This window comes from Passer domesticus, chromosome 2 (genome assembly GCF_036417665.1).
Source record: "Passer domesticus isolate bPasDom1 chromosome 2, bPasDom1.hap1, whole genome shotgun sequence".
In the NCBI taxonomy this organism is placed as follows: domain Eukaryota; kingdom Metazoa; phylum Chordata; class Aves; order Passeriformes; family Passeridae; genus Passer; species Passer domesticus.
Window position 1 is genome coordinate 111,910,586 of NC_087475.1, and position 25,498 is coordinate 111,936,083.

General features: G+C 40.3%; 1 protein-coding gene across 9 annotated transcripts in view; it reads left to right on the plus strand.

Annotated features, from left to right (window-relative positions):
* Window positions 1-25,498, plus strand: part of CMSS1 (cms1 ribosomal small subunit homolog) — a 256,935-nt gene that overhangs the window by 228,516 nt on the left and 2,921 nt on the right. For 8 of the 9 annotated variants that reach the window (XM_064410765.1, XM_064410767.1, XM_064410766.1 and 5 more), the window contains 8 exons: window positions 7,977-8,077; window positions 12,720-12,791; window positions 15,793-15,922; window positions 18,556-18,615; window positions 19,309-19,411; window positions 20,832-20,892; window positions 21,730-21,817; window positions 23,462-23,550. In XM_064410765.1, coding sequence (XP_064266835.1) covers window positions 7,977-8,077; window positions 12,720-12,791; window positions 15,793-15,922; window positions 18,556-18,615; window positions 19,309-19,411; window positions 20,832-20,892; window positions 21,730-21,817; window positions 23,462-23,550 — 704 coding nt within the window. The remainder of the gene's footprint in view (window positions 1-7,976; window positions 8,078-12,719; window positions 12,792-15,792; window positions 15,923-18,555; window positions 18,616-19,308; window positions 19,412-20,831; window positions 20,893-21,729; window positions 21,818-23,461; window positions 23,551-25,498) is intronic. The other variant, XM_064410762.1, reaches the window with a different exon arrangement.

Sequence of the window (25,498 nt, forward strand, 5' to 3'; positions counted from 1 at the left end):
GCTGTTTTCCATAGTCCAAGGCATAAGTATTCAACCTTTACCTAGCAGGTGAAAAAGTTAATTCTTATTAGAAGGGGAGCAGCCTACTATTTACCTCTGATCAGTCATGTTCTGTGGCTTTTTTACCATCTTTCTGTCTTACAGGTAAAATATAACAATGAAAAAGTGAAATTATGAGAAGGGCGAGGCTGTAGCTGTACTACAAGCTGGGCCTAATCTCAACCATATGAAATTTATTCTCCTGTGCTTACATATGTACAACAGAGGATTTCTTCTGGTCTTATTCTCTGATATGCCCTGTATTTTGTCTCTTAATTCACTCCCAGTCAGCAAGTCATGTCAAAAATTAGTTTGTAAGTGCCTGTTTTGAATATTAAAGTGTTTAAATAAGGGGAGATGTAATTGTTAGAAATGTATTGTGGAAAATCCTTTGCATTGCAGATAGTTATGTCTGTGATAAAAACCCATTCTTTTATCATATCAGAGTATAATGAAAATTAACTTGATATTATTATATTAAGACCTATTCTTTTTTTCTTGAATAGACAGTGATTTTAATTTATATTATCCATCAGGGTGAAGAAGAGTAACCTAAACTGACCATCCTGTCACAGGATTTATCAGGCACAAACAGTTGTTTGTGCTAGAAATGCCTTTCGAACTACCCCAGGAAAGGGTTTGCATTTCCTGAAGAATGTTGTCTTTGATTTTGTACTACAAGTTTTGGCCAGTCCTTAGGAGCTGTTACAGGGAATTCCTATAGGGTGGCTTGGCACAGGCTTAGCCTGGCTGGAGTGTGAAGAAGTTTATGTTCTCTGAATGTCACCTGTGAGGACAAAGCTGAAGCTCATTTAAATCTTTGAGAGGACTGTGTTTGTGCTGAGTCCCACGCTGTTTGCCCCTCAGGGGGGCCTCACAATATTTCCAAAGATAATTGGAAATATCTTTTTTCAAATACCTTGTCAGGTGAAGTCTGCACTTTGAGGCATCCACGCAGACATCAAAACTTGCTGCTGTGCTGGAATGCACCTGTTTTGGGAAGGGTCTCCTTCGTTTGTAGGGATTGGAAGGCAGAACTGCCCAGACCAGGGCGGCTGTGGATGGTTTGGGATGATGGAGCACTGGCACCATGTGTAATTCTTAGGGAGGTTGTCTCAGCCTGAGCAGAGGCAGCTCTGTCCTCTGTTGCAGCAGGCTGATAAAGTGAGAGGAATGGTTGCTAACTGGTAACAGAGCTTTCTGTGCAGCTTTGTGCTTCCTAGTGACAATAACAAACAGGTACCAGTGCATTCAGTGTTCCCTCTTTAGTTCTAAATGGTCAAAATACCCAAATATTTTAAGGCCTTATGAATGAAGGCACTTCATTGATTCATGTGCCCATTTTGCAAAAGCTACACTGCAAAAATTGCCTAAGTTTTCCATTAAGCTGTAATATGTCTTTTGATACAATTAAATACTATTTTTTTGTTTCTTGTGAGTATATGTTCTTGTATTGATTTCTAAAACTAGGTCTTGTCTTACTCTGCTTTAAATTACTTTGCTAATCCTTAGTCAAGTAGGTAAGGAGATGTTTTGTTGTTTGGGGATTTTTTTCTGTAATGTGTCATCTAGATTTCTCAGTTGTGCCACTCACTGCACTTGATGCATGCCTGTGATGGGGAGAATTACTTATTTTTCTTGAGTTGCCAGGGGACCCTTTCTAATTTAGCCAGAGCAATCTGAGAAAAGAAAAGGATGCTGACACTGTCATAGCTATTTTTAATGCAATGGTTATGTGGTGATCTTCCCAAGGACAGATAGCTTTTGTGTTTAACATTTTTTATCTCATTTACTAGAAATTTCTAAAGTATTGCCATGATAAATAGCCAGCAATTTATCCGAAGAACCATGTTAATAATAAAATTTGCATTCTTAGCCATTCCATGGTCTGGAAGTCCCCAGAAGAGCTTCATGGCTATTGCTTGGCCAGTTGGCTTTACACCATGGGCTCCAGGGTATCTGAGCTATTAATAGCCTTCTCAACAGGAAAATTCAAAGCTGTCCACTGCCTACAGAGAGGGAATTTAGGGAGGATTGACCTGGTAGACATGAAAGAGATCCTCCTTTTGGGGTTAGCTGTGCTGGTGACACACAGCTGAGTAATTTGGGATTTGTCCAGGAGATGGTTTGGACTGTGTGAAATGTTGAATTCTGTACCTCCTTCTCCTTTTGTCAGGGAAGTATGTTAATCCTCTTTTCTTAGTTAACCAGCCCACCAGCCAGGCCTGCTGCATTTAGAAGAGCTCATGTGCTCTTTGGGTGCTGGTGGGCAGCAAGGCAGGACCCGCCTGAGCCCTGTGTCCTCTGCTGCCTCCAGGAGTGGCACCGTAGGGGTGTGCTGGAAAATACTGTCACTGCCACTTTTAGCCCAGCTACTGTGGTCAGCACAGCTCTGCTGGCAACAGGAGCCCTCTCAGCTGAGCAAGGATGAACAAGGACTTGGGAGCCAATTTTGCTGACAGCTGTTACACTTTACAGAAATTTAATTGACCTTGCACTGTGTGTACCTGATGGGACATGCAGGAGAGATGCAGTGAGAAAAGTTCCAGGTAGTGCATTGACCTTGAGATTACTTAATCTGATTCACTGAAGATTAAGGCCAGTTTTTAATAGCAGAACTGAGAATAATAAGCAAGTCTCAGAATTTATTTTTTCTCTACCCCTCTTCTCCCTTCCTCCCCAAAAAAAAATGGCAGTTAAGAAAAGTCTCAAGATGTGCCCAACACACTTGGCATTTTAATTGGCATCAAATGTGTTTCAATCTACAGAATTTAGAGGTGGGAGCACTCTAAGTATTTTGCCTCAGATTAATGATCAGAGCAATTTAATCAACCAGTAAATAAAAATACCAGTTACAAATCATCCTGAAATTAATCCATCATAGCACACCCAAACTGAACTATGCCCACCTACAGAACAATGACAAGCACATAATTTCCTGTAACATATCTGAAACTAGAAAGAGAGCATAACAAATACAAAACCTGTTTCCACAGTGTCCTGAACTTCTTTTAAAAAATTAGGAAACAGAGGTTTATTTAAAATCTGGTTTCAGATATGAGACAGTTTTAGAAAAGGCAGAGAAGGATGGAAATCAGAAAGGGGTAAAGGGGTGGGGGGGCATAATAAGTTTTGTACAAACTTTGTTCTCATGTAATTCTAGTTCAGTACTGATACATAGCCCTGATGAAAGCATAAGGGAAAAAAACCAGGGATTTCTGACCAAGAGTATGTCTGATTCCAGGGAAATACATAAAATAAAAGTTGAGGGATTCTCCCTTGTGAGCATGTAAAACAGGTTCCCTTCAAATTTTGTCACAGAGATTAATTCAGTGGTAAGAATTGAACTTGTCCTGTACTGGACTCTGTCACTGGGAGCCTTTTGGACTCGGATCAAGCCTGATCTTGCTTAGCTCCAGAACAAAAAAAAACCAAAACCAAAGCAAAAAAACACCTAACAGAAATTATTCTCTCACTTATCTTTGAGTATGTATGCAAAACACCATATTTTTATTCCAAGTTTTCTTTTTACTTACATGTTGGTTGTTCCTACATTATGAAGAGTTCTAAGAACCTTGCCTCCTTCCACTCTCAAAAAGCTCCTTTTGTTTTCTTCATATTCCTGTCTTGTAACAAGCTTCCCATGGCTGGCATAATTTCTGTGAGCTGCATTTATCTTTATTTCAGTAGTAGGCTGGCTCAAACCACAACCTGCATTTCCCAAAGAATTTTAAGATTATTTTCAGTTGTAACTTCTTGCTTATTTTGGGGCATTGGAAGTGTCCTGCCTAGAAGAGTTTCACTTTTTCAGTCAGCCTTAGTTCTTACAGGAATTAATTATTTATGTCGTTGTCATTATAACTCCTGTGTTAATAATTTCAGAGTAGCAAAGTGGCATGTGAAGGTCAGAAGTCTCAGTAACTGTGAATCAGTCTAGCGAGTGCAAATTTGTATATACCAGCTATTTTGTATGAACAAAATTGCATTGACATCAAAGCACATGTCATTACATCCTATATCATTATGGCCTTTAAAAATACCACAGTAAATAATGAAAAAATATTAATTAGTTGTGAATACATTAGTTAATAAAGGTGATTATTAAAGGCAACCTGTTAAGTTATCTAAATATCTCTGTACTTTTTATGTGAATGTGTATAAACATGCAGATGTGTATGTGTTAGCATGAGTGTTTACATGTGTATATAGTACACATATTTATGTACTTACACTACATGCATATGTTAGTACTAAATTTGAAGGAAGTTAGAAACTAGTGCAGTGGCTGATTTTAAACAGTGATTTATATAAATGAAGAAGTCTGTGTGTGTGTGTGTGTGTGTGTGTGCGTGTGCATGTGTGAAGCAGAAATGGCTTTTTCCATTTTTGCAGGGTTCAAAATAAGATCAAATATAAATACTTCATGGCTGGGAAGCCTGTTAGTGTGTGCCATGCTGCTGATGTAATACCAAAGCAAAACACGTGGAGAGTTGTGGAAGTCCCCTTTATTTTTCTGTATTGAGAGCATTTTGTGACTGTTCTGATGCCTTGGACGACCTTGTGGTTGTGTAAATGGTGTAAGTCTCAGGGAAGCAGAGGCAGAGAATTGCTGTGCTCAACAGCATCGCCCTGCAAGCAGTGTGTCCTGTCAGCGCCTGCCTGCCCACTCCTTTGCACCTCAAGCCAGATGAAAGTCAACTTTCTATTAATCAGTTAGGTTCTGCATTTTCACCAGCTTATTATTAAGGGAGGATTTGTGAAGTCTCCTGTTCTGGCAGAGAGAGGTCTCCTGGGAAGCTCAACACCTCAAAGTGGGGCAGACAGTGCTGGTCTGTTACAGACATGCTTGTGATCTCTGAGCTTCTGCATAGATTTGCATCAAGTTATGATTTATTTTGCGAGTAACCCCACTGACATCAAGGTAACTATTTGCAGAGAAAGGTACACAGTTTAATGTGAGCATGGACGGCAGAGTCTGGCCTGTGGTACTTTGATGCCTGCAACAAAATGCTCCTGTCATCACAGGAGCTGACATGGTGTCACAAACAATTACAGCTTGAGATGAGCTGCTGTCCTGACTGGGACGTGGCTGATTGTTTCTGGAATAGATAGAAAGTTCTCCAGTTGTATGAAATAAAGATATTCAGGTACTGCAGAAAGATGCTCAAATTTGAACTGATGTTTGTTGAATCTGAGTCTGTGCCCTCTTCTCTCACTTCTTGCTGAGAGCACTGGACGTTGCACCATGAAGTGCTGTCCAAAACTCAAATGAGCAGTGAACAGGTGGTACATTGTCAGGCTATTTCAGATCATGGAAACCATTTGTCCAGTTTTAGATTGCTATTGCTAGCAGCATGTCTTTCAGTTGGGAGAAAGAGAAGAGGTTATTTAAGACTTACACAACTCCTGTTTGCCTTTCAGAGCATGCCAAGTGGGATTTTAGAAGGAATGCTTGCAGATCACTGGCAGCTTCCCCTGAATCTATTTGATGCAATTCTCATTTATTTTCAATGTGAAACATTGGAAAGAGCTCACACAGCAGTTCAATTCAGTGAAACATGCACAAATTCATTTTGGAGTCAGTGTTTGGGGCTCAAATGCAGTGAGCAAAAGGGATGAAGAGGCAATTCTGATTTCTTTGATGTACTTCATTTATATTAGCTCTCCACAGCCTGCTTCAATGCAGTGTGTGCAAGACCCCAGGGATGTGGAGCTGGTGTGTGTTAAAGTTGGTCACTCTTTCAGTATCTCTGGAGTCAGGGCAAATGAGACAGAAATCAGTGATGGATCCCTTAAATACAGAAGCTGCTCTACCAAGATATAGCACAATAAATATGCCAGAGAAAGGGTGATCCCCAGGACAGCAAGGCCATGGTAATGGCCAGTGTAATGCTGAATTACCAAGACACCTTTTGAATTTTCTGGAGTATGCTGAGTGATGTGATTTTTCAGCTTCTTCTAACAAAGTGTTGTATCTGAGATTCCAAAGTGGCTGGGGGACATAAGTGCTCAGTGACTTTGGAGAGGAATAGGCAGGAAAGATCTGCTGCTGTGCAGGGACAGCCATATGGTACTGGAGCACTTGGACATCCTCAAGAGAAAGATATTTGCTCTGTAATGTAAGGAAAGGAAAAGCTTTGTCCAACAAACTTTGAGCTTTCTTTGTTGCCCTGTTCACCTGCTGCCACGTGTTGTGCTGTACAGGATTAGGCACATCATTTCTGCCTGGGCTCTGGCACTTGTGTGGCCACAGTCCATTGAGCTCTGCTTTGAGGCTGTGTCTGCAAGGAGAAGGAAACAGACAGGTCAGCTGAGCTGTAATGTTCACTTGCTGCACGCATTCCTGCATTTGCACTGGAGCTGGAAAGCGAGGGCTTTTCTTGGTGAATTCCTATTTTAAGATTTCAGAATGGCTGCATCCTATATTGAGATGCAAACAAGTGCTGTCATTTCTTCCATGGCATTTATTTTGGTCTTAATTAAGTTCATTAACATATTTATCTACCCTCGTCACTTGGGAATCTCTTAGTCTCTTACTGAACAGAAAACAAATTCTCTTCTCAGTTGCTGCTCTCTTTCTAAAGCTCTTGTGGTTTGCCAAGAATCTAGTCCATATCAAGTAAGATTTCATTAGAAATGGCACCAACCTGCTAAAACATTCCCTGATTTTCTTTACTCTCTTTCAACTTCCTAAACTTTCTTGAACTCCTAACAGCTGTCAGACCCCAGCTTTAGGGAGTTGACTGTGACACAGGCTTTTCAAGGTGGGAAAAATGAGTGAAGATTATGAGATGGTATCTTTCTAGGAATAGATATGTACCATTTTGTTCCCCATTCTGTCACATTAGGATTTTTAAAGCCACTGCCTTATTGCTATATAATATATAATGCTACATTTGTGGATTAATAGAGAGTCTTCCCTCTCCCCTTTCATCCCTTTACTCGCCTTTCACTTAAATTCTTTTGCATATTTTTCATGTATCCTTTCACTTACCCTTTTTTCAGTAATTAGTTATTTCAACATGGAATTTGGAAATACCAGCTATAACTGATTTTCTCTCTCTCACGTTCTCTGGCCATCAGTTTACTCTGTTCACAGCTAGTGATGCATAGATACAGTTATATCATCTATACTTCGGATGATGCTTAAAAATCATTCTATTCCTCTCTTTTCCAAATAAATAATTTGGTCTTGAAGAATACCTGTTGGGCAGTTATATTCCAATTACAGAAGTTGAATTAATTCAGTTTGATGGATGCAAACACTTCTGGGAATAATCAGGGAAGTAACTCAGTCCCCAGTAGAAAAGTCTGTGTTTGAATGCATCTAAAGCACTATTATAGCACTGTTGGAGGGAGCTGTTGCTGTGCATTTATTTTTTCCCCAAAGTCTCTCTGTAGATAAAAGAGATGAAGAAAAGAATGGGTAGAGACACGAAAATTTCATTAGTTGTCTTTTAAAACATAAGCGTGTTTTAGTCTTGTGGACATTCCGCTCAAACTTTGGGAGTGGTGCCTTTGTCTAATTATTGCTGAAGTAAGAGACACAATTAAAATGTACTTGCAGGAAGTGTGTGTATTTTTTATGCAACAGTACATTATACCTCTCTTGTAATTTTTCCTCTTTAATGTGTGTCAGTAAAGCATTTGGGAGTTTGGAATGGAGATTTTGTGCATTTTTTTATGTGTTTGCTTGATTTTTTTTTCCCTTCATCTGCAAGACTTGTTTTAGTAGGAGGAAATAACTTCATTTTGAAAGAAGTATCAGCAAACTTAGCAAGAAAAATGTATTTGTTACCAGCTGTATTTATTGCCAATCATGAGATTGTATTATGGTGACAACCTTTCATCTAGAGATTTATGCCTGTTTTTGAATGCAAAGATGGGTAGATGGATCTGAAAAACAGTAACAAGAACTCTCCTTTGTTTTTGATTAGATCCTTCAGATGATGAAGCTATTGAAAAAGCAAGTGAAAACAGGACAGCAACATGTCAAGATTCAGAATCCAAACCTGCTGTGAAAAAGAAAAGAAAGCAGGTTTGTAAATTAAGTAATTGTTTAGCACAACAATAACACATAGGGAAACATAATGTCTTTTTTTTCAGTACAGGGACAGTTTTCTTCACTCTCTCTGATCTGTTCATGTTTTTTGGGGTTTTTTTAATTATATTGCCATATTTGGAAGTGGTCACATTTTAGTACATTTCAGCAATAACTTCACAATTGTTTTGTGTGAGTTGAGATTGCCAGGCCTGTCCTATAAAGTGACTGTCCAGTGGTACAAGCCTGGATGGGGCTACTGAGTATCCTTCCCTGCAATTTTTTCCCTTTCCCTGCACACACAAAGTCTGGAAAGCTATATTTACTTGTTATACAGATGATCTACCCAAACATGTCCCCACTTCAAGGTCCAAATGAAAAAGAATTTAGCTCTTCATGGATTGATGTTTTCTTACCCTTGGACTGCTAAAACCTTCATTTAATGCCAAGAGGAACTGTGTTGTTCAGTATGCCAAGGAACATCAGCATCACCCCAGTTTGAGGGAAAAAGTCATCTAGAGGTTGGCTGATGTTATGAAGTTTCTTGTTTGAAGGTAAATTTGTTCTGCCTTCCTCATACCACCCAGGAGAATTGACTGAGTGGCTGTCGGAGAGCTAAAATTACATTGGAAGCTATCTCTCCTTGAGGTTATGGATATCAATTTTGACCCCGAGGTCAATAGTAAATTCACTCTGTAATGCCTAGGCAGCTGCCCAAGTGAAAGCCATTTGCAGGGATGTTCTTTTTTTGTAACAGAGATGTGTAAACAACATGGTAGCAATTACTATGCTTTTGGATGTCTTTCCAAAGAGACCAAAGGTGAAGTGATCCAAATATCTGAATGAGATCAATGTTTTGATTAGGAAAGAGAACCAAGCAATACAGGAGAAAGCCGTATTGCCTTTGTACATGCTCTGGCAGGGGGTCAGATGCTGAGGAGTGAGAATTCTTATAGAAACACCTTTTATCACCATTTTCACTTAGGCATTTAGAAGTAGATTAAGACACTTTGTTTGGAAGGGTTGCTTGACCCTTTTTATGAGAACCTTAGAAAGGATAGCCAACACATGTTACTTACCAAGGTAGCCTGGCACTGCTCAGCTGTAGCAGAACACCTGCCACTGCTCTTTCTGTCATATAGAGAATATCAGCCTGCATGTTGGAATCAGGTAATTTGATGTTTAGATGTGAAACTGCAAGAGGGAAATGCTTTATGGGAGCTCAAAGTCATGGATGGGTTATTGCCCGTCTTTTAGACATACCAATTCAGAGTTATTTATGGAAAGCTGGTGGTTTGGTAGTTCTGGTGCAAATAACAAAACCCATTTTACTCATGCTGCCTTATTCAGAGGCTGGAAGTTGTTCTGCAATGGACTTGGCACCTGATAGCCTGTCACGAGACAACCCAACAGAGTTAGGAGCATCCATGTTCCTAGTCTGCAGGCTGTGCTTGGGCTTACAGCGGAATGAGTGATCTCTCTCCAGTCTGAGTGGTGCAGTGATGTGTTTACTTTGTCACAAACTCCAAAAGTCAGAGTATGTGGCTGACCTGGAATGTAAACTTTCACACACATGCAAGACTGTTTTCACTCGACATTTGAATTTCCCATCACTTTGGCAGCGTGTAAAGAAAAAAAACATGTTAGAAATATAATACAGGAAATATTTTATGCTCTGTGTGTGATTAACAAACAAGGAATTTATGACATTTTAGTTCATAAATCACTAGTCTCGGCACAAATTTCCTGTTTTCTGCATTTTAAGAATTTCCATGTAAAAATAGCATAAAAACACAGAGCACGAGGGAGCCGTGTCAAAAAACAGTGGTTGTCTGCTTTGTGTCTTGCATAAGAAAAGCATGCAAATGACCTTTTCTTAAGGGTGGCATGCAAAGAGCTATTGCATGAGTAGGTAGGCTACTAATACTTGGATAAGGGTCAGAAGTTCAGGATAGATCAGATGCTGAAATATTTTAGACTGCAGATCATCAAAGACGTGTAAGTTTACAGCCATTCACCACCACAAAATTTCTCTTTTTATGTCACTATTTTTAATGTCTGAATAACGTGGATTTACTATTGCTGGGCTAATAATTTAGGCATACTATGTTATGCCTAAATATACATATGCAGTGTAAAGAAGGCAATTTTGAGTCTTAACATGCTTCTCTCTGAGGAAGCAGGGCTTTGACTGCAAGCCTGCTGTGTGCTTGTGTTGCCTGCTGTTTCTGTGGCTTTTGAAAGAAAGGGTTACATACTGCCTTCAAAAAAGAAGCCATGGCACTTGGTGGTACTTTCAAATATTTGAATGAAGGCTTAGCAGTGAGAAGTTTTTTCTTTCAGAGAATTTTTTTCAGCTGTGTGGCACATTTCATTCTTTTCTCATACAGATAGGAGTGGTGAGTGTTTGCAGAGTTATGTTAAGCAGTTCATGATGTATAAGAAGGGAGAAATGTGCCTAAAGTGAATGAGTGATATTTTTCAGTATGCTGGAAGCACCACTGGGATAGGGAACCATCATACTCTGCTGGAGGACAGAAATTCATGTTGGCCCTTCTCTGACTTTTTGATTGCTTGTAGTAGCCCTTGACTGAAGCAGTGCAAAGGCTTGTTCTCTGCATAAAATATGATGTTGAACATAAAATTTATTATTAAAACACCTGGCTAATGGCCTTTAAGTATCTATGGACAGCTGGGATGTGTAAGAGTAGAGCAGAGGGTAGCTCTGTTTCAGTCTCAATGTCTGGGAATGCTAATGGTAGGGATAGGAATGAAGAAACGTATGGTGGTGTTTTAAAAACACTTGAATCAGAGTCAGGGCAGAGATTTTTAAAATAGCAACAAACCAAAAATAAAGCAAAAACTTATATTAACTCTGGAACAATTTTGTTAATTAAAGTGAGTTTCCACTTGCAGTCATTCCCTTCATTTCTAGTGATGATAATCTTTGTTTATACCTGAGAAAATCACAGGGACAGATTTCTGTTGTTGAGGCAAGATAGAATCCCTATCACAACTTCCCATGGGTTTTGATGCAGGCTGTGTTACATTCCAGCTGTAGTTGTAGAGTGCTTTGCCTACTTGCTACTTACCTGTAGGAAGTCCCCAGCCAAACCTTCTCTGGTAATTCCTAAGTTTCATTTCAATCCTCAACCAGTTTCAGAGCCACTGCTGTACAATACCACCACCTTGGCAAGGGCAGTGGCTGGGGCTGCAGCACAGCACAGAGAGTAAGAGGTCATTTATTTGTGTTGAGCATGGTGGTTACCTGTTTGAATAGCTAATTTAGCAAGGGGAGTGGGGAGGAAAAGAGAAATGGAGGCATAATATGAACAATTAAACCTCAAAAAATGCTTCTGATAAGGCTGTGAGAGTGGGCTTGGAAAGGCAGGAGTGTGCTGGGTTGGGTCATTTAGCACCAGTTGCCATGAAGTGTCCTCCTGTAAAGGTGGGGCAGTGCAAGGAGGGCTCAGAAAGGCCCAGATACTCTGAACTCCTCTTAGCTTTCCTTTGTCCCCCTTGGCCTGACTGGAGCTGCCTTCCCAAGGCAACAAAGGAGCAGCTTCTCTGGCTTTCAGCTAGGCTCCCTTTCCCACAGATACTTTTCTTTCAGGCTTTCCCCAAGGAGGAGTGCTGGATTTGCTGTTCCTGGGCTTTTTAATGTTCCATGTGATGAGTCTTCTGCACATTTTCTCACAAGAGCAGAGTTTTGCAGCCAAATGCATCACAGTGGTGTGGAGCATTTTCCTGCAGCTCAGCCTGTTTTGCCATTGCTTTTCATTAAGTCACTTATTAAGTTCCAAAGCCTGTCTGTGTAGATAAATGTGCACTTCCATTAGGTAGAAGGCCCCAAGAAGGCAAAAGAAAAGAGAATTGCCACACTCAGAACAAGAGAAGTCTGTGCCTTGCTTCCTCTGTTTTGGACAATTTTAGGTGGCTACAGTCAAATCCTAGCCCTGGATTACTGAACAGGGACTCTGGTACAAATGGACCAATTCAGCCTGTTCACTCAGGCACAAAAGAGGGTTAATGATAGCACCATGTATTTTTTTTTCTTGTGTGTATTTGACCATGCCTGCTATGAAAAGTCAAAGCAAGAATGGGGTAGGACAAATTTGAAACATGTTTTCCTAAATTTTGCATTACAGGTGTAGAAGGAACTTCAGAGTATGATTGTTTCTAATTAATCTTGCCCAGTTCCATTTTATTTTTACTGTCTGGAGGCTCACCTTAGACCCAGTTATTTTAGAACACTACTGGCAAAGTTTAGGAAAATTATCATTCACAACAGCAGAGATTAAAAATATGAATTTAGTGGTAATTTTGTTCATATTTTCCTCCTGATTTTTTAAATGTATCAAAGCCTGCTTTTCACCATTTTAGGGAATTATGACTGCACCCTGAATGCTTCAATTTTCTCTTCTTTTATTCCCTCTCTTGGTTGCAACAGCAATCTCAATTCCAAAATTACTTTATATACATATAGCTGTAAGGATTTGATTCCATCTATGGGTAGGGACGTTCAGTTTAAATTGTTTTTTCCTAGCCCAGCATTAGTGTTTCTGTATCTCCTCTTACCTCCTTCGCCTTCCTTTGGTGACTTTTTTTCTTACCTCTTTTTTTTTAATGTGTTTTGCAGCCTACAGAGTGTTTTTTAAGTCAGCCCAAAGAAAAGCAAGAGAGTGCTGTGAAGGCAAAGAAGAGGAAGAAGGTAAGAGTGTCCTAGAGTGTGTTTGGGGTGTGGGCAGTGGGTTTATATGCTGCTACAAGATGCAGAATGGGGACAACCCCGTGATGATGAGATGTAATGTGGTCATAATATTGCAGCCTATTTTGGAGAAGAAGAGAAATTCCTGATTTTTAAACCTTACTTGAGATACCTATTCCCAACCTGACCTGTGGCATTATGTCTGTGTTCCACTCAAGGCTTGTGTATGTCTACACCCCACTTGTTGCCCACCAGGAAAGGGTGACTGTATGGAAGAAAGGTGGAACTTCAGTTGCTGCAGAATCTGACCCACTCCCACAGTGTGGTCAGACTCCAGCTGCTGTTACATCTTTTGAGCCAGGGACTGTCCTTGTTCACTCTTCTCCTCTCTGCATAAGTATATAAATAAATAGTCTGTGTTGTCCCTCTGGCCGTGCTCCATTCTCACCCACAACAACAAACACACCCTGCAGTCTAAATGGAGATTATCTGGCACCAGGCAAGTTAATTGTCTTTCTGTAGGGGGACAGACTGTAAATAGTTGGCACCCTCACAAGGCTGAGGGGTGGCCTTTTTATGTTATGTCAGCCTTCTTAATCATCCAGGGAATGGGAAGAGGGAAGAGTGGGATTTTGCTTTCAGTGTGGCTCTGGCACAGTAAGTGCAGTACTCACTCCACTGGAGCCAGAGTGAAGGCATGCCATGGCAGAGGCTGGCAAACCCACCTAGCAAGAAACCCCATCCTCAGGCAAACAGCAGCTGCTTGCTTACACCTTTGCTTTCAGTGGGCCACTAAGCTGACATACACAGCCTGTCAAAAAATCCCATTAGAAAACATTTATTATGTTGATCTGTGGCTTCCAAACAAAGTGCTGTCTCCAAAAGTAAGGAAAAGTGGGGAAAACCCTTTTGTTTTTAAGCATCTGGAATGAATTGGAATAATAAAACTTCCTGCATGAGGAACAGTTCCCCACAGCACTCCTTGAAGGAAGAGAGTTTGCTCAGGTGTCCTGGTTCTTGCTCTTAAAGAATTTCTCATTGTATCAGGCTTCTCCCCTCCAGAGGACAATAATTTTTCTGAAGGAACCAAGTGGCACAATGAATGACGTAACAGCCCTGTGAATTACTCTGAATTGCCAAGTAAAATGAGCCTGATAGTTCTGTCTTGCCGTCTGCTAAATCAGAGGTTCCCAAATGTGAGTCATGTCAGATGCAGCTTGTGAGGCAGGGCTGGGGAAAAGCGCCTGGGGTTGTTGGGAGGAACAGTGGAGAGGTTTGGTTGTGGGTCTCACAGAGAGGCTGGCTGTGCTCCCACAGCCTCTGGTTGTGCTTTGGGAAGACACTTGTTCCATGGCAGGAAAATACAACAGTGGTAAGTGAAGGAATGCTGCAGATTGAAGCACTGCAGAAACCTGCGGAACAGCCAGAGGTCCTCTACAAAGTCTTCCAGGGACTGCAGAGGGCTTTGCACCAGGCCAAAGCTAGACTGAGAGGAAGGCAAAAAGACTTCACCTCCATGTCAAAGGTTCAGCTGGGATCTTGCAAACCCACAGGTGGCTTTTAGCAGGGGAAACAGGCAGTGCCAAAGTGGCAATGGCTGGGAGAGACAGCTCTTGCCTTGCCTTGGCTGTTTTGGCAGCCCCCAGATGGCTCTTCCCTGTTCAGCATTCTGCCCCTCATGGTGCTCTTGTTGGAGTATTTGGGCTGCGTTGGGCAAGAGGAACAGACAGAGTGATGGGGAATGGAAGAGAGGAGGGAGTGGGTGCTGAGATGGAGTGAGGGAAAGAATGGATGGAAGAAGGTCTGTCCCTGACATTAAAATTCCTGCCGTATTTCTCTTCAAAATTTTCATTGATCTTTGCTGTTCTGAACCTCAGCCTACCAAACTGAAGGTACCCACCATTCCTCCGAAGCTGCCAAAATTTCTTCCAGATCCACCTCATCTCTGTGAAATCCCACTTTGACTCAAGAATACAGACTCTTTTGCTCCATCCTACCATGCCCTTCTGCTCCTTTTCACTTTTAGACCTATGCTACCATGTGTCCCCTTCATGATGAGTTCAGTTTAGCTTACACAGCTGAGAAACCTTTCAAAATCTAAACACATCTCAGCAAGAGCTAGAGAGGCATCACATTCTTGTCATTCTCTCCAGACTGCCCCTATCCTTGCAAATTTGCTGTTTTCTAAAATACTTATCATTTGCTTTTCTTAAATGCTGGCAGATCAGTCAATGGGAACCATGGGCTATTCTACCCACATATTCCATTTAATTATGGCAAAAAGTACAGCAATCCTTTCACTTCAGTGAGAATTCAGACCTGTTACTTAATAGCATTCCTAAGGAGCAAAACACAATCATTATGAACTCATGTTCAGTCTCTAAAAATTATTAGTTTTTTTAAAAAAAATTACAGTGTGAGAGAACAAAGCAGCTGTGAGTTCCTGCTGCTTGACCTGTGGTTCTGTTGTTTTAAATAATTTTCGTCATCCTGGCATGGTATTCTATGCATATAACTAACCATCTTCCCTTCCAAATATAGATGGATAGATAGATAGTTACTCTGTTTAAATCAAAATATAACCACGTCATATACTGTCACTTGATTCCTGTTGTTATGCCTTAAGAATATTAAACTACAATAAATTAGGGGGGAAAAAAGCCTGAATTTTCAATCTGATATTAAAGCGTAGCAATAGCAAAACTCAAAAACCAGTTTTCAGTTATATTTTTGTTACAGCAGCATTTCAGGTGAGTGCACAAGATTTTTAATGCTCAGGCTCACAGACCATCTTGTTCAAATATCTCAGCTTGCATCTGAAGTTTGCATTCCCTCTAAAGACAAAGGGAATCTTGTCCCATTATAAGGTGATTTCCCAATTAAGCCATAATTAAACTGCTGTAACTGTATAAAGATATGGAAGAACATTTATGTACAGTGTTGTTAGCTAGCCAAAGAGCTGTATAGAAATACCATATTAATCCATTTTACTTGGATTTTTTAGAAGAAGATTTCTGATGTTCTGCAAAAATCTGCTCCAAAACCTGGTGTCCCTGCAGATCTACAAAATCTGCTTACTCAACATTTCGGTGAAAACCGTTCTGTGATTGAAATAGAGGAATTAAAGCTGTCAGGTAACTTATCCTGTATTTAATATATAAATAATGTTTTTTTCATTATACTATTGACTTCTTCTTCTGCAGAGGAAAGAAGATTTTTGGGACATAATTGAGTTGTACTTTTTAATGAAAATATTTTCCTATATTTCTTTTTTACTGTATATTAATTTGCTGTTTAAGTTGAAATGTTAGTTTCTTTGGAATAAATGTGAGGTGGCTTGGAGGAATGGAAATGAAACATTGTTTAAATGTCTCTTTTTATTATAAAGTGTTAATTTCTGAGCTCACCTTTCTGATAATAATTTTATGATTCCTTATAGTAGCTCCCAAGATGCTGTGAGAGGTGTATTTTGTTCCTGGGATTATCTGAGTCAGTGCATAAGAAGGGTCTGACAGAAATAGACAAAGAAATAATGAGGCATCATTCTCATATGGGCATGAGATTTTGAATGCAGTGGTTTTTTAGGGAGTGGCGTGAATTGAGGTGATCATTTTGGTCCAAATTTTAGCCATGGGGACCCTTTTTTTTTTGCCTGTATCCTGCCTCCAGTTAAAATCCAGATAGAAGAGGCAAAAAGCAGAACAGAGCAGGCTTAGCTTCTGTGAATTGGGGGTTGCATTGGAAATTATGGCAATGCTGAATTTCTCTGCCTCTCCTGTGCAGACAGAGACACTGTCCATTATTTGTTGGGAGGGCTCATGAAGAGCAGCAGGCTGGTAACCAATCTGCACTCACCTTGGGACTTACTGAACTGTCAGTGACCTATGCCCAATGCAGAAGCCTTCTAGTCCAGCAGTGCTTTTGCTTTATTAATGCATAAGCCTGTCTCTCTAGGTAAATGTGCTGTTCCTTAATCCCCATGATTCTAGGTGGATCCTTCTTTATTTCTGTGGGACAGTCTCAGCTTTGTTACTGAATCAAGGAAACCTGGAGAAATCCCTTATTGATTTCTTTGAAATGCTTGTGTTAAGTATTTTTTGGTATATAAGATTTTTAGGAAATAATAAATTGGTTTGGTTTCTTTCTTATTAAAAAGAGCCCTTTGGGCTACTGAAGGGATCCATTTCCATATGTGTTGGATGGCTATATTTTTTCCTTAATTTTTTTTTGCTGGGAGTTGAAGGCTTAGAGTGCCAAGGAGTTTATGAACTTGTACAGCTGTCAAGTCATTCACGTCAAAGCACTGAGTCAGTAACAAGCAGCTACTTTGGAGTTGTGTGTTCCTGTTCGCTGGCAAAGTGCAGAAGGTCAGGGTTGGTCAGAAAGTCAGCATGGTCTGGAGCTGTGTGTTTCTTCCCCCCTTTCTGAAACTTCTATTTAAAACTGTTGTAAATACTGCAGTGTTGCTGCACTGTTGGTGAGGAGTCAGTGACTGAAGCTGTGTCCTTCAGAAAGGACCTCTTGAACTGTCATCATTAATGAGACCATGTATTCAGAAGATAAGCCCCTGCCCATCCCCACCAGCATCAAGTGCATCTTTTAGACATGATTTTTAAAGTAAATCAGCTGCTGATGCTTCAGTTGTACATATTGCATATTGTTGCATTTCCTTTGAAGCTCAACTTACAGTAAATGTCAGTCTCAGGATTTAATAGGAATCAGTGCAAAGGTTTTTAGCAAGGCAGGACTTGAGCCAGGCATTGACTACAAAGCAAGTTTGTCACATTGTCTGTTCTGATGAAGATCTTGGATTGATGCTCAGCACTAGCATAGTGCATCATCCATGTGAACATGAATGATTCTTTGAAGAAACCTCTTTAGTCTAGAAAATCTATCAACAAACATCCATGGACACCCTGAGGGGCTGTGCTTCATGCAAGATGGTAAGACAAATATGTAAGTCTTTAAGGACAAAAGAATTGTTAATGCTCTGCAAAAGCATATTGTTCCATCAGGCAGAGTCCTTAACAACAGTGGCAAGTTTTCAGACCATGGAATTTTAATCACCTTTTCAAGAACTTTGATTTTCTGTATAGGCATAAGAAAGGACCTTCCAAAGAACCTGTTAGGATCTTCTTTGCCATTATATGAAGTTAAATGGCATGTCTGCCACAGAGTGCTTTTAAAAGACTTCCTAGTTAACACAGTGACCAGAGAAAAGGAAGTCAGCAGGAAATGAGAAAAGAGAAAGGCACTGGAAATGCAGTGGAGGTGTTGCTGTCAGGGTTGATGTAGTTAGGTGGGTTGCCACAAAGAAGGTGAACAAACTGACAAGTAAATTATTGGTAGATTCTTGCATCTGCACAGTATGAATAATTTGGGGGATGTACAAACATATTTCATCACAGGTACATTGGAGGAACAATCTAGGGGTGTAAGGCTTTTGGCAGAGCTTTGATTCATTGTGGCAAAGACATATGAAAACTTTCTTGAAAGCATGTGATCACACCTGTACAGCAGCCCAGTATTCAAGGTTTCAGGCTGGGAGAAAAAAAAGAAATTGCAATTCAGAGGTGTTACCTTCATTGATTTAACCCATACAAAGTTTCTTCTATATTAATTTTTGTTTCAGAAATGGTAATTTATTGGTGATGGATTTATGAAGGTGAGATTTCATCAACATAACTAGCAGTTTTGCTGCAAACATATGTTCTCCTTTTGCTGTTAAGACACACAAACAAAAATATTTTTTTCTTTATGTTTTCAGACTCCTGCTTTTTGCCAGCCAATGATCTTACCCACAGTTTTTCTTCGTACCTGAAGGAAAGTGAGTTTAAATGTTCGTCTGGATGAAAGTTATATGAAAAATATTATTTAGACAATATTGCTGCATTTTTATATGTAGCTCCAAATATTGTTTATTATGAAATATTAATTACTTTAAGGCTTTTAATTATTTTTTTAATTGCAGGTATTGTTTTTCTGGCTCTTATTTAGTTTATCACACTTTTTTGATATCAAGAATGTTCTAGGCTTTCTTATAATTGCTAGGGATTATTTGTCAGTAATTTATTGTGGCTTCATGAGTAGGTGTATGTATTATCTTAGAATGAAAGGCCTGCAGCTGGCTGCTGACATGAACCAAGTGAATTTTTTTTTCTCTTGTATATTTATGTAGAACTTCTGGTCTGGTAAATGTTTCTTTGCAGATTATTTTCTCTGATAAAAATTGCCATATGTGGCAAATGAAGACAATAGGCTCATCACCTTAAAAACTGTTGATTGTTAATGCTTATCTAGTTTCTTCAGTTATGTGATATTTCTGTATTATATTTATTTTGGGCATTCCATTTTCCAATTTCTCAGCCATGACTAAATGCGAAAGTGATGCCAAAGTTCCAGACCTCAAAGGAGTCAGCATGTGTGTTCTTGCTGCTGGCTACCATTCATCATGTACTCTAGTAATTTAAAATTGTGGCATGCAGTACTTTGTGTGGGTACAAGGGCTTTTCCATTGCAGTCTGTCCTAAGTGGGCGAAGCTCCGGAGAAGCCACAAGGAGAAGAAGTCCTTGGTGATGCTGGTTCTCTGCAGCTCTGCCCTTCGCTCCTTGGAACTCATCAAGTATGTCAACAGCAAAGGCTGCGTTGAGGTTGGCAGTCGGTCAGGAGTTTTGTCTTGGAACCACAGGCAAAAAGGCAAAACTGGGACACTGTCCTCTGCTAGCCAGCAAATTCACTGACTCAAAACTGATGCAATATCCCTTCCTTCTTTAAACTCTGGGAGCGTGGTGTTCGGTTTTGGACTCAAGTAATGCTCAGTATTTCAGTTGCCTGGGAAGTGTTACTTTTGTTAAAAACCAAAAGTAAAGTGTAACCAATTTAGGGGAAACATGGAACATGTTATACTTGGGAACAGAGTAAGCCCATGAAGAATGATGATCCACCACTAGTAGTTAAGGCTTTGCACCAAAGGCAGCGAGGACATGGCATTTCAGGGCCTCAGGTGCCAAGGTGTGTCTGGCCTGAGTGCCTCCAGGTCTGTGTCAGTGTTCTCAGCCGGCTCAGGCTGGCAAAACTGCTGAGCAGAGATGACAATTTTCAGTGTGCCCTCTCCCCCCGTTTTTTCCCCTTCTCATGCCAGAAGTTTTTATGACTCTGATGAATTGATGGATACCTCACAAATTTCATGGTGGTCTTGACCCTACCTATCTGTCAGTACAAAATGAGATGTAGATTTGGGAAGTTTTGATTCCATGACACAGATATAAGCATAGATAAGGCAGGTAAGTGCCAGTCCTGCATGCAGAGACTAGCACCTGAGACTTAAGTGGTTTAGGTGTAGATAAACCTTTAGCTTTGCAAATTAAAAATTCGCTGCCCTGCAAGAAGCATGCAGAACAAGCTGTCTTAAATGACATTCAACAAATACTGAATACTGTATTTGTATTCAGTATATTCTGTATTCTTGATGAATACAGAACATAGAGTTGTTATGGTGTGCCAAAATACAGTGTCAGAAAAACAAGTCAAGGTTTCTAACAAATTCGTTTGGTTAATTGGAATTTGGACAATGTCTACAGTAAAGACAGTGGCAGCCTAGGTTTTCCCAGCTGCCATGCTGCAGGAAGACTGTGAAACATAGATTTGTCCATACACAGATCCTTCCTTTTCTGCACACACACCCATATTCATTAATACCTTTATCTTAGTAACTGAATTATTTTTTAATGAGGATTTGGTGATTAACCAGTTTTGACCTAAGCTAGCTGTGAAAGCACAGGCCATAATATTAAATATTATCTGACAAGCTATCTAAACAATATTGCCCTGATATCCTCCACTGTGTCTGTCCAGTTGTTGATCTCTGTTGATGAGTAGCAAACAAGAATGTACACAGTGTTCAGAGTACAACCAGAGTTCACTGGGGGACTGTGTGTGTCTCAAACGTATTGAGAAATGCCAGTTGGTTTTTCTTTCCTGATGTGTGGTCTTAGGCCCAGCCCTGCTTCTTGTATTTCACCGTTCATTTTTTTCATTATTAGGTCAATGACAGCCTTTAAAGGGGATTGCAGAGTCATCAAGTTGTTTGCAAAGCACATAAAGGTAGGGAATTTTAACAGAGCAAGTAAGCAGCTAAATAGTGTGATATGATTTTCTTTTTAAATCCTTTGGCAGTAGTGCCTTTCATAAGTGTTCATATGAAGTTCCTTCCTTTAGGTAGTGCTTCCTTTGGTAGCCCATTGCTGCAGTGTGAAGAATTTCACTAAGCACCATCTCCAGTAGCTCTGGTGCAACCCTGTGCAGAATGTAGATGCTTGTGCACCTGCTGAGTTTCACTGTTCCACATTCCCACCAAGTGCTCATTCAGTGCCAGAAGGCTCACACGTGCAGCTCTGTGGAAGCACACTGTCCACCACCCACATTTGCATTCTGAAAATCAAATGCCTGGATCCCCAGTATCCATACCTGTTAAAAAGCAAATTATGGGGGTTTTGGGAGTAATGAGTGGACATTTGGCCTTTGATATAAATGCTGTCAAACACACAAATGTCATTTGCTTTATTTCACCTTTTTCCAGTATCTTCATCTTGAAGGACTTCAGAGTTAATTCAAATTTTTCAGTATTCCTGAGCATTTGTTTAAATGCTGAAGGAATCTTGCTGTTCTCACCTCTAAAAATAGTTGGTGCAATAGCAGACTTTTAAAGTTAAAAAAGATTAAACTTCTAGAGAAGTGTGATGCCCAGCTGGCTTGTTATATTTCTTAAACTTTCTTCCAGATATAATCATCTGACAGTTTGAAAGGCAAATATCATTTGTTACTTGATGGTGTTCTAGAAAGAAATACACTGAGATCTTGAATTTATTTCCAATTCCTTGAGAAGAAATTTTAAAACAATTATGGGTTTACTGTTGATTTTTCTTTCTTTCTTCAAATTAGATAAAGGAACAAATGAATATGTTGGAGAAAGGCATGTTTCACATTGGGGTTGGAACTCCTGGGAGAGTAAAGGCACTAGTGGAGCAAGGTAGGAGAATGAGGGTTTCCTCCCCAGGCATATTATATTTGGTCTCATGAGAAGTGAAATTTAAACTGGTGGGTTTTTTTAGGTTGACATGAACATACAGATTTGGGTACTAAACTGTATGGTTCTGTTTCTTCACTTGTGCTATGTCAGTCAAAACAAGGTCAAGGTTCTGGTACTTTGTTTTATGATCACTTTAAGCTGTCATAAGCCAGTATTAGCAGAGAAAGGCAGAGAAATGCTTCCTCTCACCTGCCAGTCAGTGCTTATTCCCTCTTCCTGCTCCCTGTGCGAGCCCAAAAGTCTGTTTGGCAGCTCAGTGAAATGACCCCAATTAAACCAAAACCTGTCACACAAAATCAGGTAATGAGCAGGCAGAGGTGGGAGACTTCCTCTTTTGGCAGGAATACTGATTTATGCTGACTTGAAAGTGATTGCAAAACCATAATGTGAGATTTAAAGCTCCAGGAAACCAAACACTGCAAGTGGATCAAAAGGAAATAGTGGCAGAAGTCACTGTATCTGATGTTACTCTGAGCTTAGTGTAAACTTTTGTGAGGGATGTATGAAAGATCTGCTTGCTGATTTGATCTTATTTCTCATTTGCCTGTAGTAAAATTAATTATTCTCTATAAATCTTTTCCCAAATTTTGAGTATTTTTACTTACTCAGTAGACAGTATGTACACAAAGAAAAAGAAACAACAAAATGTTAAGGCAACAACAACAAATGATAAGGCAATAACAAAATGATAAGGCAATTCTTTCTATTCCTCTTATGCATGACACTGTCTTGCTCTGACTGTGGTCTCTTGGTCAGGGAGTGGCAGTGGTTTGGGACTCTCCTGCTCCTTCCAAAAGAGTACAGGACTAACATCATTTTATTGCTTCCACCAACATTAAATGTTAGTGCTCAGCACATCAGCACATTGCCATGAGAGTAGTGAGGCAATGGAAAACAGGTTGCCCAGAGAAGCTGTGGATGCCCCATCCCTGGAAGAAGTGTTATCCCAAGCTCTAGTTCTTTTTTGACAGTTTAGTGTTGCTGTGCCAGGTCACTTAGGGAGGGGAGAGGAATCAAAACTGATGGGAAAAAATGGTGAGCATCATGTAGAAGACCAGAGAAAAAATAGGAGAACAGCTGAAAAGGAAGTTCAGAGGGGACCTTTTTATTCACCACCACTTATTTGAAGGATAAAGGAATTCTTCAGCAGCACCACTGACCTGACTTATGTTCACAGAGCACCCTGTCCTGTAAATTGCTGAGCACTGTCTGTTCCTGTTAACATCAATTTTCAGGTTAGGGTCCTTGTAACTTACCAGTGACATCAGCTGTGGAAATTCAACTCCTGTGGTTTCATCAAGAGGAAGCTTGAGGAATTACTTTCTGGCAGGATGTTAAGCTCTTGACAAGTCTGGCAACAGTAGTTGTTCTGCTTTTGTGTTTATCTTCCAAAAAGGCATGAGATTATGTGGCTAAGGGAGTTTGCAGTGTCAGTGCATTAGTTTTCTAAGCAGCAAATGTAGTACTTAAGTGTTCAAAGATTAGTTTCCTTGGAAACAGACAGCAAAATATGTAAAAGCCAAAAATCATTTTGATAAGCACATGTCATATTATCTTGGTAGTAAATTTATGTTGCCTTTTTAGATGTCCTGTGCTTAAACTCCACGAAATATGTGATTCTGGATTGGAACTGGAGAGATCAAAAACTAAGGAGAATGATGGACATCCCTGAGGTATTGTATAAGCACCTGTATATGTTATGTTCTATGTATTAAGTACTTTTTTTTGTAGCTCTCAGGTCTTGGTCAGTAAAGTTTTCTTTCTGTAAAGCTGTCTTCAGTGGTAAAGGAACACAAAGTTCACATTGACTGAGAAGTCTGTACTCACGCGTCTCAAAATTATCTCCTGAAAAAGAATTTTTCCTTTATTGTTGCAAGTCACAGCTGTGACTTCTGTGGTTGTGCTGTGAGTTTCCCCTGTTTATGCTTGATGGATACGTGTGCCCAGGAAGTTCCCTCAGCAGGAGGAACAGAGTCCTAGACAAATGAGAGAGATGGGCATCACCAACTGTGTGAAATTTAGCAGAGGGAAGTGCTGGATTCTACACCTGGAGTGGGGCACCCTGGATGTACAGACAGACTGGGGAGTGAGACATTGGAAAGCAGCACCATGGAAAGGGACCTGGGGGTCCTGGTCGATGGAAAGTTGAATCTGAGCCAGCAGTGCCCTGGAGCCAGGAGGGCCAACCCTGTCCTGGGGGCATCAGGGACAGCATCACAGCTGGGCAGGGGAGAGGATTATCCTGCTCTGCTCTGAGCTGGGGCAGCCTCACCTGGAATATTGTATATAGTTCTGGTCACAGCACAAGAAGGGTATAAAGCTGTTAGAGAGTGTCCAAAGTAGGGTAATGAGGATGGAGAAGGCCTTGAGAGGAAGCTGTATGAGGAGGGGCTGAGGTCACTTGGGATGTTCAGTGAGGCTGAGGACAGACCTCACTGCAGTTACAAATTCCTTGTGAGGGGGAGAGGAGGGGCAGGCACTGATCTCTGTGGTGACCAGTGACAGGACTTGTGGGAGTGGCCTGAAGTTGTATCAGGGGAGGTTTAAGTTGGATATTAGATTTTTCACCCAGAGGGTAGTTGGACACTGGAACAGGCTCCCCAGGGATGTGGTCACAGCACCAAGCCTGACAGACCTGAAGTGTTTGGACAACACTCTCAAGCACAGGGTGTGACTCTTGGGGTGTCCTGTGCAGGGCCAGGATTTGGACTTGATCCTTGTGGGTCCCTTCCAACTCAGCATATACTGTGATTCAGTGTAAAGTTTCCTCAAAAACTAAACAAAACTATGGCCAAACGTCTATGTTTCTCCACCTGAGAGCAAGATAACATCATATGAGTAAATCTACAGGCAGTTCTCTTGTTTTTTTCTTTTCTTTCTTGTCTTTTTTTTTCTTTTTTTGTTTCATTTGACAAGAAGTAGAGTACAAACGACTTAGACCCATCCATCACTTGTACACTCTTTCTAAGTTAATTCCCAATTCTTTACAGTTCTGTAATCCAGATTTTATATTTCTAGCTGTAGCAAGCTATGTTTACCATATGTTATGGGGCATCACCTATTTCTAGCCAGATGAAGAGGCAGTTTCCTCTGTTAGTGTTTGTTAGAAAGCTCCCAATTTCCTGCACAGTGCCTTGAGATTTTGTGCATTTAGAGCAGGCCCATATATGAAAGGAATCTCCAGGGAACAGGACTTCTTTTGCATATAAACATTAAGCTGTTTCACAAGTGAAACAAATCATCAGTCATTAATCCATCTATGTACTCGTCTAAGTATTTGAATGTGCTGCATTTTACAACCCCACATACACAAACAAAACAAAAAAATACATTGAAGAAATGAAGTAGCAACAAAACCCCTGCTTTTGCTTTTTTGGTGGCAAGGAGGCTCCCTCTTGTGGCTAATACATAAGGCTTTTTTTTGTATGGTGCTTGCACTTATCTGTAAGTTTTGTAAAGAATAGAAAACATGAAATCACAGACAGTACAGTACAAAATCACAGGCAGTACAAAACGTGTTGATGGCAGTGGGATGGATTTTTTAAGTCATCTGAAGTCAACATCAATAAAGTAGACCATAGGTGATCCACCTATGGATCTTCATATATGGCAATATATGAA